Raw genomic sequence first — 14,524 nt, 5'->3', positions numbered from 1 at the left:
AATACAAGTTCTTCTGCAAGACTATGTACTGTACCTGGTAATATTGATTAGTCTTACTTCAGGTAGCATGGAGTAATGTACTTGCCACAGGACCTCGACCACTCCATAGCTCAGAGTTATGGATCTGGATTATGATACTATGATGATGGAGTTGTGCTGATGGTCGCATCCAAACCAGGATATGTACAGCACTTGAAGTTCTTCTCCAGAGCAAACCACTTTAAGACCAAACGAACTCGAAAAAACGAACTCGAAAAGAGAGATAGAGATTAGTGGAATCGGTGTACGCAATGTGACGACTGCCAATGTTGTATGAGCCCATGTCCGCGCAAGGATGCTTTTGTGTATCCTGTATGGAAGGACGCCAAGAGCGGCGCTACGATAACAAGTCGGCGGTACGAGGTACTGTACAGTACACTCGATACCTGGCAGATTGGATGGCTGTCATGGGCTCTATACAAGCATTTGGGGGCTTGCCAAGATATATCCGGGGCTTGCGATCCAGGACCGATCTCCCAAAATGTCAAAGCTGGAGGTACTGGCAATTGTCTACGTTTAAACGGTTGTAGCTACTCTTCGACTCCACAACTCAAAGCTTACGTGGATCACCGCATTTCGGTGTCGCAGAAATAATGACTACCTGGCCTTCTCAAGTTAGGGCGTTGGGCTGCGCGTGCTCATGCGAGGGGAAGATGCCTGGCAGGATCGAGGAACGCAAACACTGTGATTAGGCCAGTCATCAAGCTTTACGGAGTAGCATCTGGAGCGAATCTTCAGCGGACCATCGGAGGATAGTCCTTTGACATGTCCGACATTTCTGAATGAGACGAGATGAGCAACAATTGTGGAGGTCTAAGCACATCTGAATCGGAGACTAGTCTGCAAAGAACCAGATCATGTCTGTCGGCCAGACCCTCAAACCAACCGCAAGCATAGTGCAGATGTTGCTGTACTATGTAGGCTTGGAGAAGACTGACTGACTGACTGACAACACGGGTTCCCCTTCGTCATGTGGGGAAATCCCCCACTTGGATCCCGGAAAGATTTTTTGCATTTCCAGAGCAGCAGCGGCAGCAGCGTGGAGAATCCATGAATCAGGTCCTGACTTGTGATGAAGTAAAAGGCAACAGCTGTCAATCCCCAACTCCCGATCAGAGACCCCTATCTTTCGATCCCGTGTTTGTTTCCGGCGAAAGAGGCCAGTTGTCACGCGCGATTGAGGAGGGGGAAATAGTGGTGGTTGAGAGGTGAAGAAATTTGGTCAACGAAAATGTCGGGCTTAGACTATGACGCGGCCCCAATCTTCTGGGTTGAGATACCGAGACCGAGCCCCCCAGCCGCTATTGAAAAAAGCCAAAGGAATGGCTAGGCGGTGTTGCTTGTTGCCCTGCTATTGGTGACGACCACCGCCTGCTGACGCCATGGTTCCTCCAGCACGGGCGTCGTACGTAGCACGGTGATATGAGATAAATTGGAAGAGACGTACAAACGTACAATACATACCCCACGTCTGTATGCTGTGTCTGCACTTCGAGAAAAGGAACAATCGCTTTTGTCGTTGTTTTTCGCTGACCTCGAAACCCTCCCCGAGCAAGGAATGGAAGAAAAATAACTGTGAAAAGTAAAAAAGTGAGCCGGATCGGCGCGGTAATTCCATCCCCCATCGCCAAGGCTGGCAAGGCTGTCTGTTGCGTCTGCGCCGTCTGGTGCCTGTTACTCTTCTGTGGTGTACTGCTGCCGCCCGCCCGGTTCTTGCCCGTCGCCACCATCTTTAGTTAGTTGGTTAGTTAAATAATCGGATGGAACGGTAACGACAGTCAGGAAATTTGGGTAAGTTGGTAATTGCGCACGCGACCCCCTCGTCCTTCTCTTACGGTCTTTACTATTCTTGTACGCATATTCCCTGCCGATCCCGGGCATTGTGGATCTGCTCATTCTCTGTCGTCGTCTCCGACCTTGTATTATTATCCATTATTATTTGGTTGTGATCCTTGCCCTTTCAACGTCCTGTTCTTTTTCTCTTCCTATGCTCTTTCACAACTCGACTTCCCTTCTGACATATCATTCCATTCGAACTGCATCCCCTGTCTGGCTGCCTGGCCTTGTCATCCTCCTGAAAGCATTTCTCTCTTGGTCGCCGCGCTCATCCCTAGAAGTGACATCGGCACTGCGATCCCGCCCATACCGTATCATCACCAGTCTCCCCCCCAGTCCCACGTCCTTATCTCCGGGCTTGTGCAACATAGGGTCAGAGCATGCAGTCGCCTTCTTGAATCGAACTTGATTGAACCATTTCTACATATATATATATATATTCTTTAAATATATATATTCATATACGCTCACATTTAGACGTGCCGCACTATGTGGTTTTCGACGCCCCGGTTACTCGCCGGACTTTATGGGTTATCACTGGCTGTCGTGGGGTCATCCGCTGTCGATGTTGATTTCATGAGCGTGAGGCCTACTGTGGCCAAGGAATACTCTGGAAAAGGGGGAGAACCAGGTCCAAAATATTTCAGTAAGTTTTGGTCCCGTCATATCGAATCGCGCCGATTCGCAGGCTTCCCGTAATTAGCTGAGGTGCATGCTGACTCTTTTCCAGAGGAATCAGAGTAGGTCACTATCTCGATTTTATGCTTGAGGTGCTTTTTGAATTGAGCTGACATGTACACTGGCTAGCTTTCACTACCATTATGACGGCCGGTAGGTGTTAGAATTGACCCGTTGGATGTAGCATGTGCTAACTTGGTCCTTGGTCGCAGCTTTGCCGATAAGCCTCTCTCGGAGGAAGAGACTACTCCGCACCTGTCGGAACTCATCCGAACCTACCTGTCAACAATGGCAGACCTTGGTGCCGAGACATGGATCATGCATGGTACTCTTCTGGCATGGTGGTGGAATCAGAAGGTTGTTGTTACCGACTCCCATAGTCGCTGCGTTGTGCCTCCCGCTGACAGCTGATCAGATCTTCCCTTGGGACAATGACCTTGATGTCCAAATATCTGAACCCACAATTCACTTCCTTGCCGATTATTACAACATGACGGAACACCATTTTGAAATTCCAGGGGTCGAGGGCGGGCGAACTTATTTGCTCGAGATAAATCCTAACTACGTCATCCGGTCTACCGACGATAAGTTGAATGTCATTGATGCGCGTTGGATTGACACTTCCTCCGGATTGTTCATCGACATCACCGCCGTGCGCAAAGATGACGACAGACGAGAACGCGGTGACCCCGGTGCTCTGATGTGCAAAGATGGCCATCGCTTTGATGTAAATGGCGCGCAAACCACCGACACAACATGACAGCTAACCAGTTTACAGGAGACCGAAATTTTCCCGTTACGGAATAGTTACTTCGAGGATGTTCCTGTCAAAATTCCGTTTGAATATGTCCGACTTCTCAAGAAGGAATATGGCTCGAAATCTATGACCGCTACCACCTTCCAAGGGTAAGTTGTCATGCCTTTGTCAATAGGCCCTCCAACTAAACCTCGAATTCAGGCACCATTTCAACGATGTCACAGAAGTGTGGGATAAACAAAGGAAACGGCAGTTTTGGCGCCGCCAGCCAGTCGACGTACCCGTCCGAACCACGCCGCTCGGGCCTTTGTTTCGATGAAACTCGAGGACTGTTTTAAAAGTTCAAGGCTCATTGATGCATCTGGGCCTGATTATGACAGTTACGATCTGACCGGGTTCAATTCTTTTTATATAGTCGTCACTTGTTTGCATATATATGGCGTTATCCTTCGGAACGCATACCATTTATTCGCACGTTGGATACATTCGGCGTTGGGTCTATTATGCTTCTTCGGCCTTCTGTTCTATTCATTGGGGTCATTTCAGACTTTCTCTGTCCCAAATCTAGAGTTTTGTGACCTGGCTTCCCGGAGTCGGGGCTACTGAACAGTTAAGTCTACGGAGACTTTTGTGAATATATCAAATATATAATCTAGTATTGTCCGCGACATTGGCCCATGTAGTGAACCACGGTTGATGCACAAATCACAAGGGAAGCAGCAGGAAGGCTACTGAAGTGCCTGACCTTTGCACGAAGTCTCAGATCCACGGTCATTGCAAGGACTACGTTTGAGATGTGTTACGTATGCGAGGCTATAGGTAAAACTATCCCGTCGGTGAACTTGAACGTCAGGGGCTAATCAATACCTATACGTACTCCATGATATAGCCATTGTATAATATCGCACGATGGTTCCCCGCTGATAGAAGAAACCATCTTTCCTTTGCGAACAATAGAAATGACCCCACGCCAGTTAGCCTGTACCCAGCTACTATTAGTCACGGACTGATTTAACTTATATTCATTGACACAATGTCAGATGCACGTGTTCGTCTTTTCCTTTACGATTACGTGAGGAGCTACCGTTCCTGGCCAATGGCGTTGTCAGAGACCTGAATCGACTGTCTTCCCCTCCCCACTATGAGTCGATGACTGAGGCACGGGCAGTATTAATTAGTTAGTGAGCTTGGCCCCCGATCATAATAATACAGTAATCCGGACCGATTCACCTCCTTTGGTCTGATCAATAATTTTCTTTATCCCACTTCATCTCAGCGCAAAATTCCCTTGAACTGCCGCTGCCGCTGTCGCTGTTGACGATGTGGCATGCTCCACCTATACTGTCATGTCCTTCCATAGTCCACCACTTCCAGCACAACAACGCCCGCCTGTACCCACTGTGACCTCGCCAGCCTTATCTGCGACGCACTCCCGACAAGATTCGGAGAGTCTCAGTCATGGCCAGGCTGCGATCGTTGTTGACCATCACACCGACCCCCATTCCTCGCACGAGCTGCATAGCATACGCAGCTGTGTTACCTGCCGTCGGAGGAAAGTCCGCTGCAACAAGCGATCGCCGTGCTCGAATTGTGTCAAGGCGGGGATCGAGTGTATTTTCCCCCCACCTGGAAGGGCGCCCCGCAAATCGAAGCGGCCACAAGATGCGGAGCTTCTGTCTCGACTCAGGCGCCTGGAGGGTGTCATCGAGCATTTGAACGAGAAACGAACAGCGTCGCTATCGGATACGCCTTCCCCACGCCAATCGCGCAGTGAGAACGTGAGCACACAGGGTCCGCCGGCGCCTCCAGCAGGCCCCGGCGATGGCGACGGGTGTCCGCTGATGCTGAATGCTGCTAATGTGGACCCCCGCAGGCCTATGCCCACGCGAAACATGGAGCATGAATTTGGACGGCTGGTTATCGATGAAGGCCGGAGTCGTTATGTGAGCAATCGGTTCTGGGCCAGTCTCGGTGATGAGGTGAGCCGATTTCTTGCTTCTTCCATGTTGTTTATGATGAGGCACCCTTCGGGTATTGACAGAGGGATACGAGTAGATCGAAGAGCTTCAGGATATCCTCGACCCATCAGCGTCGGAGGACGAGGATTACCCCTCTCCAGAGTCGTCGACTACTCACTCCGCCAACCATGACGGCTTCCTATTCGGATTTTACTCGCTTTCCCATTCCCTTCGCGGCTTCCTGCCACCATCGTCGAAGATCCCGGTGCTCTGGAATTTGTACTACGAGAATGTGGCGCCGCTGGTCCCCGTCGTGCATAAACCTACAGCCAAACAGCTTTTTACGATCGCAGCCCAGGACCCGGGCAGCTTAGATAAAAACCAGGAAGCACTATTCCTGGCGATGTGCTTAGTGGCGGTCATCAGCCTGTCTCATGAGCAGTGTGTCATCCAGTTAGATGAGGACCGTGATACTGCTGTGAAACGTTATCGATTTGCGGTCGAGCAAGCTTTGGCGAAGGCCAATTTCTTAAACACGCAGAACTTGATGTTACTGCAAGCCGCTGTCATTTTTCTCATTGGTATCCGTCGTGAGGATGATACTAAGTTCGTGTGGTCTATGACGGCTCTCGTTCTTCGCCTCGCGCAAGGTCTTGGTCTTCACCGGGATGGGACGAAGTTCGGATTAAAGCCCTTTGATACGGAAATGCGCCGAAGACTGTGGTGGCATATCTGTTTGTTGGACATTCGGTCGTCCGAAGACCATGGCACTGATGCGCAGATCCACGAACGGCTTTATGATACTCGGCTTCCACTGAACGTCAATGATGATGACATTACGCCGGACATGCAAGAGCCGCCCCCGGAGAGAATTGGCTTTACCGAGGTGACCTTCTGTCTGATCCGCTGCGATATCACAGTAGCCCTTCGGCGGGTGAGCTATGTCTGCCCTAATGGCCACTTCACTCCAGGTACTCGACCAGTGTCCGCGGATAACTGCGGAAACCTGATCAAAGCCATCAATGCCCGCATCGAGGAACGATACATCAAGCATTGTGACATGAACGTGCCAATTCAATGGGTTTGCGCTACAGTCGCTCGGCTCATTCTCACGAAACTATGGCTTGTGATTCACCATCCCATGACTCGCCCTGATCGTGACGTTGCTCTGACGAATGCAAACCGAGAGAGCTTGTTCGCAACTTCTGTGGAGGTTGCCGAATTCGCGCGCCTACTTGGGGCCGACAAGAACACATTTAAGTGGAGCTGGCTCTTTGCCACGAACATGCAATGGCATGCCATCGCATTTGTCTTATCAGAGCTCTGTGTACGCCCGTTGAGCCCTCTGACCGACCGTGCTTGGGAGGCTGTAAGCAATCTTTACCGAGATTGGGTACGCAACAGCAAACAACGGAAGGGCATGCTCTGGCGACCGCTGTCAAAGCTCATGAAGCGCGCGGCCGCCCATAGAGCCAAGCAAGAAGAGATGCGAACTCAGCTGGGTCTTAATGTCGGCTCTTTTCAGTCTGTGCCATTCACTGGTGGCACTGGACCCTCGATTTTGCAAGCCCCTCCCATATTACCCCAGCCTCTTGCGCAACGAGAAACCCAAATATCATCTGCCATGCCAGAGGGCGGTACGTTGTCTAATACAAGCGGACTTGATATCGATCTTCGAAAGGGGCCGATGGACGCAATCGTCAATTTGTTCCCCGGTGTTGACTGGTTGTCTCCTCAAGCGGCAGCTATGGCGGCAGCCATTGAGCAGCCAACTACAACTCCTGGGGACGCATCGATGAACTCATTCGCCGGACCAGTGCCCATGCAGCAGAACGAGAACAAGCCGGACCCTCAGCTCAATTGGGATGAGTGGGATAGGGTCATGCACGACTTCCAGATGGATTTACAAGAAGCCAACACCGAAAACCCTTTTGCGAATATTTCGGACTGGCTTGCCTGATGTGCCTGTGCGGCAGGAAGCGCACCATGCACCTGAAGTGTGCTTTATATACCCTCTAATCCAGCCGTGACCCTAAGAGGCCTTTCGCCCTTCGCTTGAGCGGGCTCAGTGTTGTGGTATGACTGGCGAACCTTCTCAATTATTCTCATGCAAAACTCCCCTCTTCACGATGCAGAAATACCCCTCTCCAATCTTAATCACAGTGAATCGATGAATATAATATGATGACTATGTGTATAATAAGTCTGAATGCTACCAGGATATTTTCTTGAGGTTGTATGCGACTTGGCTACGGTGACTACCATATCAGATCTGCTACAACCATGTACTGTATCATAGTAGAACACCCCAGACTTGCACATATCAGCGATCAGCAAACAGAACTTCGTGTAACTACTAGTAGATAAGCCCCGGCCGATAACAGCACATATCACGTGACACCGCGTAACGGACAGCTTGCGTAATGAATCCCCGAGGTACAACACCGACTCAGCCGAAATCCAGACGCTCTCTCACCCTGTCAGTCTTCCTCTTTCTCACGATCTTTCACACCAATTGACTCCCAAACCGAGACGAGACCCAGGCAATCCAACCTCTAAAAAAACCATGCCTGCCAAACGCACCGCCGCCGCCGCCGGCCCCGTCCCCGCACCCTCACCTCCAACTATACCTTCATCCTCAACCACCACCGCTGCTGCTACTCCTGCCTCCTCCTCCTCCTCCTCCCTCTCCTCCGGTCCCAAGACCCTAACCACCAACTCCTCCGTCCTCGACATCGCCCACACCGTGTGGCAGCAATACCTCGCCACCACCCCGCAGCGCACGCTCCTGCTCGACGCCTTCATGGGCTTTTTGGTCCTGGTCGGCGGCGTGCAATTCCTCTACTGTGTTCTGGCCGGCAATTACGTGAGTTCCCAGCATTTCTTTCATTGCGTTACTGGGTATTCGAGTCAGGGGAAGGCCCTTCTTGTGGGATGGAAACCATATGGCTAACTGTTTCCCTCCCAAACATAGCCCTTCAACGCCTTCCTGAGCGGCTTCTCGGCGGCGGTGGGCCAGTTCGTGCTTACCGCTAGTTTGCGCATGCAAACTTCCTCTTCTTCGACTTCGGCTGCGGCGGTCGCGTCTGGTGGGAAGGGCGCGAAGGGGAAAGCTGCTGCTGCTACCGCTGCCGCGTTGGGGAGTGAGACTGGGGGGGATGGGATTTCGCATGAGAGGTGAGTTTTTCTTTCTTTTCAGGGGTTGTGATTGGGTTTGGGTGTGGGAGGGGAGCTGGACTGAGCTGACTGCTTGGGGAATTAGGGCGTTCGCGGATTATATCTTCGGGAGTTTGATCTTGCATTTCTTCTGTATCAACTTTATCAACTGAGCGGATGCCCGGGTTGGATTTCGAGGGCGTGAAGGTAGTGGGATCGGGGGTGGGAGGTTGGGTCTGGGTCGGACGGATTCCGGTGAGTGGGATCAGGACTAGTCAGAGGGTTAAGATAACTGGGGCTGGACTGGGCGCGAAGTGAAGGTTCAAGGTTGCGATTTGAAGAAGATCCCTGGTGGATTTGATGCTGTAACTCTGATCTGTCTGGTCTGGTCTGGTCTGGTCTGATCCTTCTGGTTGAAAAGTTAGTTGAAGGAAAAGAACAAGAGGCGATGTAGTCTCATCCTCGAGAGGTACCTGATTCCCAGTCGTGATAGTACTCGAGTTTCCGTGAAATCTACATCCGTAATTAATGTCCTGTCGGCGCAACTTCATGCAAGAGCCCGGCAAACAGGTGCACGGTCTCCGTTGGACTCTCAATTGAAGTATGTTCATGTTCATGCTCATAACTCTTTACCAAGATCGGGGTATACCTCTATATGTACTGTACATACAACAACAACAATCAAAATGCCCTTCCAGGTCTTCTTTTCACCTGGGGCTTCTTGACCACACTTCCCCCTCCTCCTCCTCCCCCTGCTCCTCCGCCACCTCCAGCTCCAACTCCATTGCGTGAAGAGCTGGAGGCAGTCACACCTCCAAAACGGCGGGCTGTGGCAGCCGGCCGACGGACCACGGAACTGCCCACTTCGATCTCCTGCCGGCGTCGGGAGGGGTCATTGCGCTCCTGCTCCCTCTGCTTTTCCGCGGCGGCCCGTTCCCGATCCGCGGCCATTTGAGTTTCGATCTCCATGCGCCGATTGAACTCCTGTTCGGTGACTCGGCGCTCGCGCTGAGAATAGCCCTTTTCTTTGACTGAGTAAAAGACGCCTCCGAGTTCGGCGAGCCACTGCATACAAGAAGTTTCCACGGTCAGTTTGAGATCACGATGGCGATGAGAATGAGGGGACAATAATGATGGGGCAGGATGGAAATGGCGGGGGATCAGAACTTACGTGTGGGTCGACAGCCGTGACGGTGGACATATACTCCTTGCTGGTGAGGATCAACTCATGATACACCACGTATTCGGGCACATAGCCCAGGCCATACAGAGCACTCGTCGGGTGCAGCTGCATGCTCACGCTGGTGCGGAGATTGAGGAACTCGCCGATGCCCTTGACGCGCGCGGCCTGGTGGTAGAATCCGGAGCAGATGCACTTACGGATAACATCCCAGTCGGTTCCACAGCTGACAAGGGGCATCTTCTGCACCGTCATGATGTCGTGCAGCTGGTCTCGGACCTCCCGGGCGCGTCGAAGGGCTTTGGCGTGCAGGAAATGGCGGGTACACCAGCCGTCGGAGTAGCCGTTGGCCTTCCATTGCGTGTAGACATGGAGGAGCGTGAGGTGATCCGACTCGGGGACAAAGAATTTCTCTCGCGCGGCGTCGGATTCCTCCTGACGTTCTTTGGGGCGGTAGAATACGCTCGGAACGGACAGCATGGAGACGATGCTGAGCATCTCCTCGCTACACCCGTACTCCTCGGAGGCTTTGATCAGCAATTTCGCGAGCGGAGGGTCCATGGGGAAAGGAGTCATCCGCCGACCCAGGTGGGTGAGGTCGCCAAGGTTATCGAGCGCCCCCAAAGACCAGAGTTCGAAGAGCGATGTGGTGATCGTCTCCTGCGGCGGAGGATCCATGAAATCAAAATCCAGGAGATCCTTGACACCGAGAGACTTGAGCAGGAGGACGGTATTGGAGAGACTGGTGCGCTGAATTTCGGGGATGGTCTGCAAATAGAGTTCGTTCTTGTAGGCGACTTCCGTGTACAATCGATATGCTTTGCCGGGCCCTGTCCGACCTGCACGCCCCGAGCGCTGGTTGGCGTTGGCCTGAGAGATTGGTGTAATCTGCAGCGTATCCATACCCATCCGAGGGTTGTATACTTTCAACTTAGAATAGCCCGAGTCCACCACGAACATGATTCCGTCGACCGTCAAACTGGTCTCAGCGATGTTTGTGGCAACAATCACTTTGCGCACCCCGTTCTCGGCCCGTTCGAAGATTTTCGCTTGCTGCTCCGCGGGCATCTGACTGTAAATGGGCAGAATGCTGAGCTTCGGGGGATCATTCAGTAGCTTTAGCCGTTCGTCCACCAGTTCGCAGGTAGCCTCGATATCCTCCTGACCTGTCATGAAGACAAGGATATCACCCGGTCCTTGCGATACGTGAATGGCCAAGACCTGCTTGACCGCACTGTCCACATAGTCTTCGCATGGGGTACGCGAGAAGTGAACATCAACGGGGAACGTCCGTCCAGGGATGATGAATTCAGGTGCGCCGCCGTAGAATCGAGAGAAGCGTTCGGCGTTCATTGTAGCCGATGTCACAATCAATTTAAGATCCCTGCGTCGGGCCAGCACCTTTTTCAAAAGCCCCATGAGGACATCAGTGTTGAGAGCTCTCTCATGCGCCTCATCCATGATGATGCAGGAGTATTTGTCGAGGTCCTGCTGAACCAACGATTCTCGTAATAGGACGCCGTCAGTCATATACTTGATGACCGTCTTGCTACTCGTGCAGTCTTCGAACCGGATCGCATAGCCAACCTCTTCTCCCAAGTCCACCTCCATCTCCTCGCTTACTCGTTTGGCAACACTCATAGCAGCCACCCGACGAGGCTGCGTACACCCGATCATTCCAAACTTCGAATAGCCGTCTTCGTGCAGAAACTGTGTCAGCTGGGTCGTTTTACCAGACCCCGTTTCACCGACCACCACCACCACCTGGTTATCTCGTATCACCCGCAGCAAGTCCTCTCTCACGGCGAACGCCGGAAGGAACTCTCTTTGCTCGCGGAGCGTCTTGCTCTTGCTGAATGAGCTCTGCCCGCCCTCGTCCTTTTTCAGGTGTTTGGCAAACTTGTTTCCGCTCTTATATGCCTCCTCCACGGGCACTGCGACCGCACTGTCCCCCTCGTCCTCCTTGACACCCATCAGATTTCCGAGGGCCGTGCCCGCCATGGTTGTTGCTTCCTGCGCCTGCTTCTGGCGTTCCCGCTGCTGACGCCTTTCGCGCACGACTTTGCTTCCCTTGCGACTGAAGACAGCCATGTCACTTTGCGGATCCCGGACAGCGGAGATGGGCTCCAGCTGTTTTGTGAAAATCGTGCGGCCATCAAGGAACGGTGGGCGGAGATCATGAACCAGCAAATGGACTCGAGTTCCTTCTTCGTCTTCGGGCATGAAGTCCCCATCGAAGTCCCTTCTCTGAGCGACACCGGACGTAAGCATTCGGTTGGTTTCCCAGTTGTCAATGTCCTTGCGCTTCGCGTCGCGCAACGGTCCCGGCAGGTTGGAGCTTTTCAGCCTCTTGGCTGGGGGCATGTCGTCCGGCGCCATTTTGAATTGTTGGTGTAGAAGTTTTGAAAGGAGACAAAGTAAGCAGCGCAAGTTATTGACTTTTCGAAAATGTCTGCGAGAAGGGCCACAGCTGCTTGCTTGAGCCCTCCTGGCGATGAGTTGGGATAGATTCGGAGGCGGATTCCGATGGACTATCGGGCGATGGGCGATAGTGTCACCATGCAAACCCTGCAAACAGAGGTCAAACACGTGATTGATACACACCACCCAATGACGCAGACTTAGAGCTCATTTCAGGGCAAGACAAGATCGCAGTTGCAGTCTAAGTATACGTGATTGCACTACGATAACCCAAGTTTAAATTCTTACTGAGCTCCAAGTTGCACGTGGCAGCGCCGTGAGTGGACCCGGGTTCAGTATTGGCTTCCAGTTCCCTAGCCCGGTCCGCCGCCGCCGCCGCCGCCGCGGATATCGAACCAACGCCCCGCATCGCAACTCCAGCTCAGCTTTGCAAGTACGCTGCGTGTACCGAATATCGAAAAAATGGCCAGTCAAGCACAGATTAACCCTAAGAAGCAGCAGGGTATGTTTGTATAAGCTTGGGTTCCTGTTCTAGCGTTCAAGGGTTTCGTGCTGATCGTTTGCAGAGCTTCAGCTTCAGTACACCAATTACAAAAACACTCTGCAGCAGTTAGCACAAAAGATCGGCGATATCGAGCAGGAAGCAGAGGAGCACAAGTTAGTCTTCCCTGCTATACTCCCAGCCTGTTTTATCTGTTCAAGCATGGATCACTAATGCCAGCGTGCTGTCGTTAGACTTGTGATCGAGACACTCGAACCTCTTCCCAAGGATAGAAAATGTTTCCGCATGGTCAATGGGGTTCTGGTTGAACGTACCGTCGAAGACGTTCTTCCCTCCCTCAAAACAAACTCGGACGGCCTGAAGCAGGTCTTAGATGAACTGCTGAAGCAATACAAGTCGAAGCAGTCGGACCTTGACAACTGGAAGGTTCGTCATTTCATGCCAATCCTCATGAGAAGGATCCGCTCTGACCGGGATCTCCTTTATTATTACAGAAGAAGAACAACATTCAAGTCGTACAACCATAGGAGAACAATAATCTGAGAGTTACCACGGTTCATTGACTACCTTTCATATTTCCCTTGGTGCCATCTCTGGAGGAATCAAACGGAGAGCAGGGCAGGAGCGGCATTATTTGGAGCCCACAGCCATCTTGACAGCCTCTTGACTTCGCTTCTATTGCCACAATTCCATGGACTGAACAATTCGTGGCTCATGGTATCTGCTATGACAGGATTTTGCCAATTTCGCTCGCCTAGGACGAGGACGATGTGTGGCAGCTAAACACAAACCGGTACTTTGTTACAGGACGGTCGGGGCCTTGAATGCACTCATGGCTAATTGTTAGGTTCACTTCTGGGGATGATTTGATATCATGCCATAAAGCTGAAGTCTGAGGCGCTGATTTCAAGGCTTTGATCATCCCTGACAGCAAAATAGTGTATAATACAACTTCTGTGCCTTTTTCACCTTGTTTGATGACTCTGCCTCTCAGTGTGCATCGCCACCGGTTGATATGTTCTATCACTATTGTTACCGCAGTCTTCGTCTACAACGCAGGGATTCTAGTAATTGACATAGTCAGAGAGGGCGTCGTCTAGCCAGGAATTCTCCGATAAAGCTTATGCACCCAAGAGATGGTGTGGCTCGGCTGAGTTGGCCCCTGTGGAACAAGGCGTCTGAAGTAAACATCTGCTGTACTCGTCTGCAGTTGGCCGATTCGAGGCCGGATCACGACAGCTGCACGAAAGCACATTGCTCCTGACTTCATCTGATAGTCTTGTTCCCGAGATTTCCTACTGGCTGCTTCATGTCAGCCTTGGGAGTAGATCTGAACTATCCCAATGCATGTGTGTGTGTGTGTGACACGTTCAATGGCTAGCAAGCTCTCAGCCAACTTTGTTTGACAGATGATCTTCGAGGCTGATATGCCGATTTTGTCCTCTTGGGGAGCGAGCAGCTTGGGTAGAAGCCACATGGATTCTATGTAGTAGAGAGCGGCAAGTGATGGATGCCCTCATCCACACCTCCGCAGATTGGGCTGCGGAGTAGAACTCTCTGTGGCCTTTGCCTAATCGGCACCTTTTCCAAAAGTATACAGTGCTTCATGCCGAGCAGGGCTCTGAAATGTGATGAGACGAAGAGATGCATGAAAGTTCAGGTTCCCCGAATAGATGGCTGGCCCAAATTGTCAGGAAACGCTGTTGATGCCTGACGCCATGTACAGTACACGGTCCGTCAGTCCTCATAGGGCACGTAATGACATAAGAGAATGATACAGTTCAGTCAACACGGATCCTGAGACAAAGGACAGAGCAAGCGAGGTATTATTATGGGTGCTATGATATCTTAAGGTTGCTGAGGGAAGTTTCGCCGGCCCACTTGTCCTTGACATTGATTGGAGCATTGGTCTCAGAGGTACTCTATGTATAGGTAGAGATAAGAAGTAACCGATAAACATTTCTGCGCATGTAAGAGCTATGTGACTAGGTCTCTTG

At 51.7% G+C, this 14,524-nt stretch overlaps 5 protein-coding genes across 5 annotated transcripts; 4 read left to right on the top strand and 1 right to left on the bottom strand.

Annotated features, from left to right (window-relative positions):
- The first annotated feature begins 2,096 nt into the window (after positions 1-2,096).
- ASPACDRAFT_75879 (putative mannosylphosphorylation protein (Mnn4)) lies at positions 2,097-3,976 on the top strand. Its single transcript, XM_020204575.1, has 7 exons — positions 2,097-2,521; positions 2,606-2,615; positions 2,683-2,706; positions 2,766-2,910; positions 2,969-3,280; positions 3,332-3,459; positions 3,512-3,976. Exons 1-7 carry the CDS (start codon positions 2,365-2,367, stop codon positions 3,627-3,629), a joined length of 894 nt encoding a protein of 297 aa, XP_020059110.1. The 5' UTR covers positions 2,097-2,364; the 3' UTR covers positions 3,630-3,976.
- A 608-nt stretch (positions 3,977-4,584) lies between these two features.
- On the top strand, positions 4,585-7,412 carry ASPACDRAFT_75878 (putative C6 transcription factor). Its single transcript, XM_020204574.1, has 2 exons — positions 4,585-5,289; positions 5,366-7,412. The coding sequence occupies exons 1-2, from the start codon at positions 4,657-4,659 to the stop codon at positions 7,226-7,228; spliced, it is 2,496 nt and encodes an 831-aa protein (XP_020059109.1). The 5' UTR covers positions 4,585-4,656; the 3' UTR covers positions 7,229-7,412.
- A 422-nt stretch (positions 7,413-7,834) lies between these two features.
- ASPACDRAFT_40083 (putative oligosaccharyl transferase subunit Dad1) lies at positions 7,835-8,597 on the top strand (the record flags this gene model as incomplete). The annotated part of the gene is made up of 3 exons (XM_020200696.1): positions 7,835-8,134; positions 8,243-8,445; positions 8,531-8,597. The coding sequence occupies 3 exons, from the start codon at positions 7,835-7,837 to the stop codon at positions 8,595-8,597; spliced, it is 570 nt and encodes a 189-aa protein (XP_020059108.1).
- A 466-nt stretch (positions 8,598-9,063) lies between these two features.
- ASPACDRAFT_75877 (putative mRNA splicing factor RNA helicase (Prp16)) lies at positions 9,064-11,973 on the bottom strand. Its single transcript, XM_020204573.1, has 2 exons — positions 9,596-11,973; positions 9,064-9,489 (listed from the first exon to the last, which is right to left on the bottom strand). The coding sequence occupies exons 1-2, from the start codon at positions 11,966-11,968 to the stop codon at positions 9,106-9,108; spliced, it is 2,757 nt and encodes a 918-aa protein (XP_020059107.1). The 5' UTR covers positions 11,969-11,973; the 3' UTR covers positions 9,064-9,105.
- Positions 11,974-12,487: 514 nt separating this feature from the next.
- Positions 12,488-13,054, top strand: ASPACDRAFT_57757 (putative prefoldin subunit 2; the record flags this gene model as incomplete). Its single annotated transcript, XM_020203283.1, has 4 exons — positions 12,488-12,527; positions 12,592-12,682; positions 12,761-12,953; positions 13,022-13,054. 4 exons carry the CDS (start codon positions 12,488-12,490, stop codon positions 13,052-13,054), a joined length of 357 nt encoding a protein of 118 aa, XP_020059106.1.
- Between the last annotated feature and the right edge of the window lie 1,470 nt (positions 13,055-14,524).

The sequence above is a fragment of the Aspergillus aculeatus genome (genome assembly GCF_001890905.1).
Source record: "Aspergillus aculeatus ATCC 16872 unplaced genomic scaffold ASPACscaffold_3, whole genome shotgun sequence".
Taxonomy (NCBI): Eukaryota; Fungi; Ascomycota; class Eurotiomycetes; order Eurotiales; family Aspergillaceae; genus Aspergillus; species Aspergillus aculeatus.
Note: the sequence above shows the minus strand (reverse complement) of the source record. Positions and strands in the feature narration are given on the sequence as shown.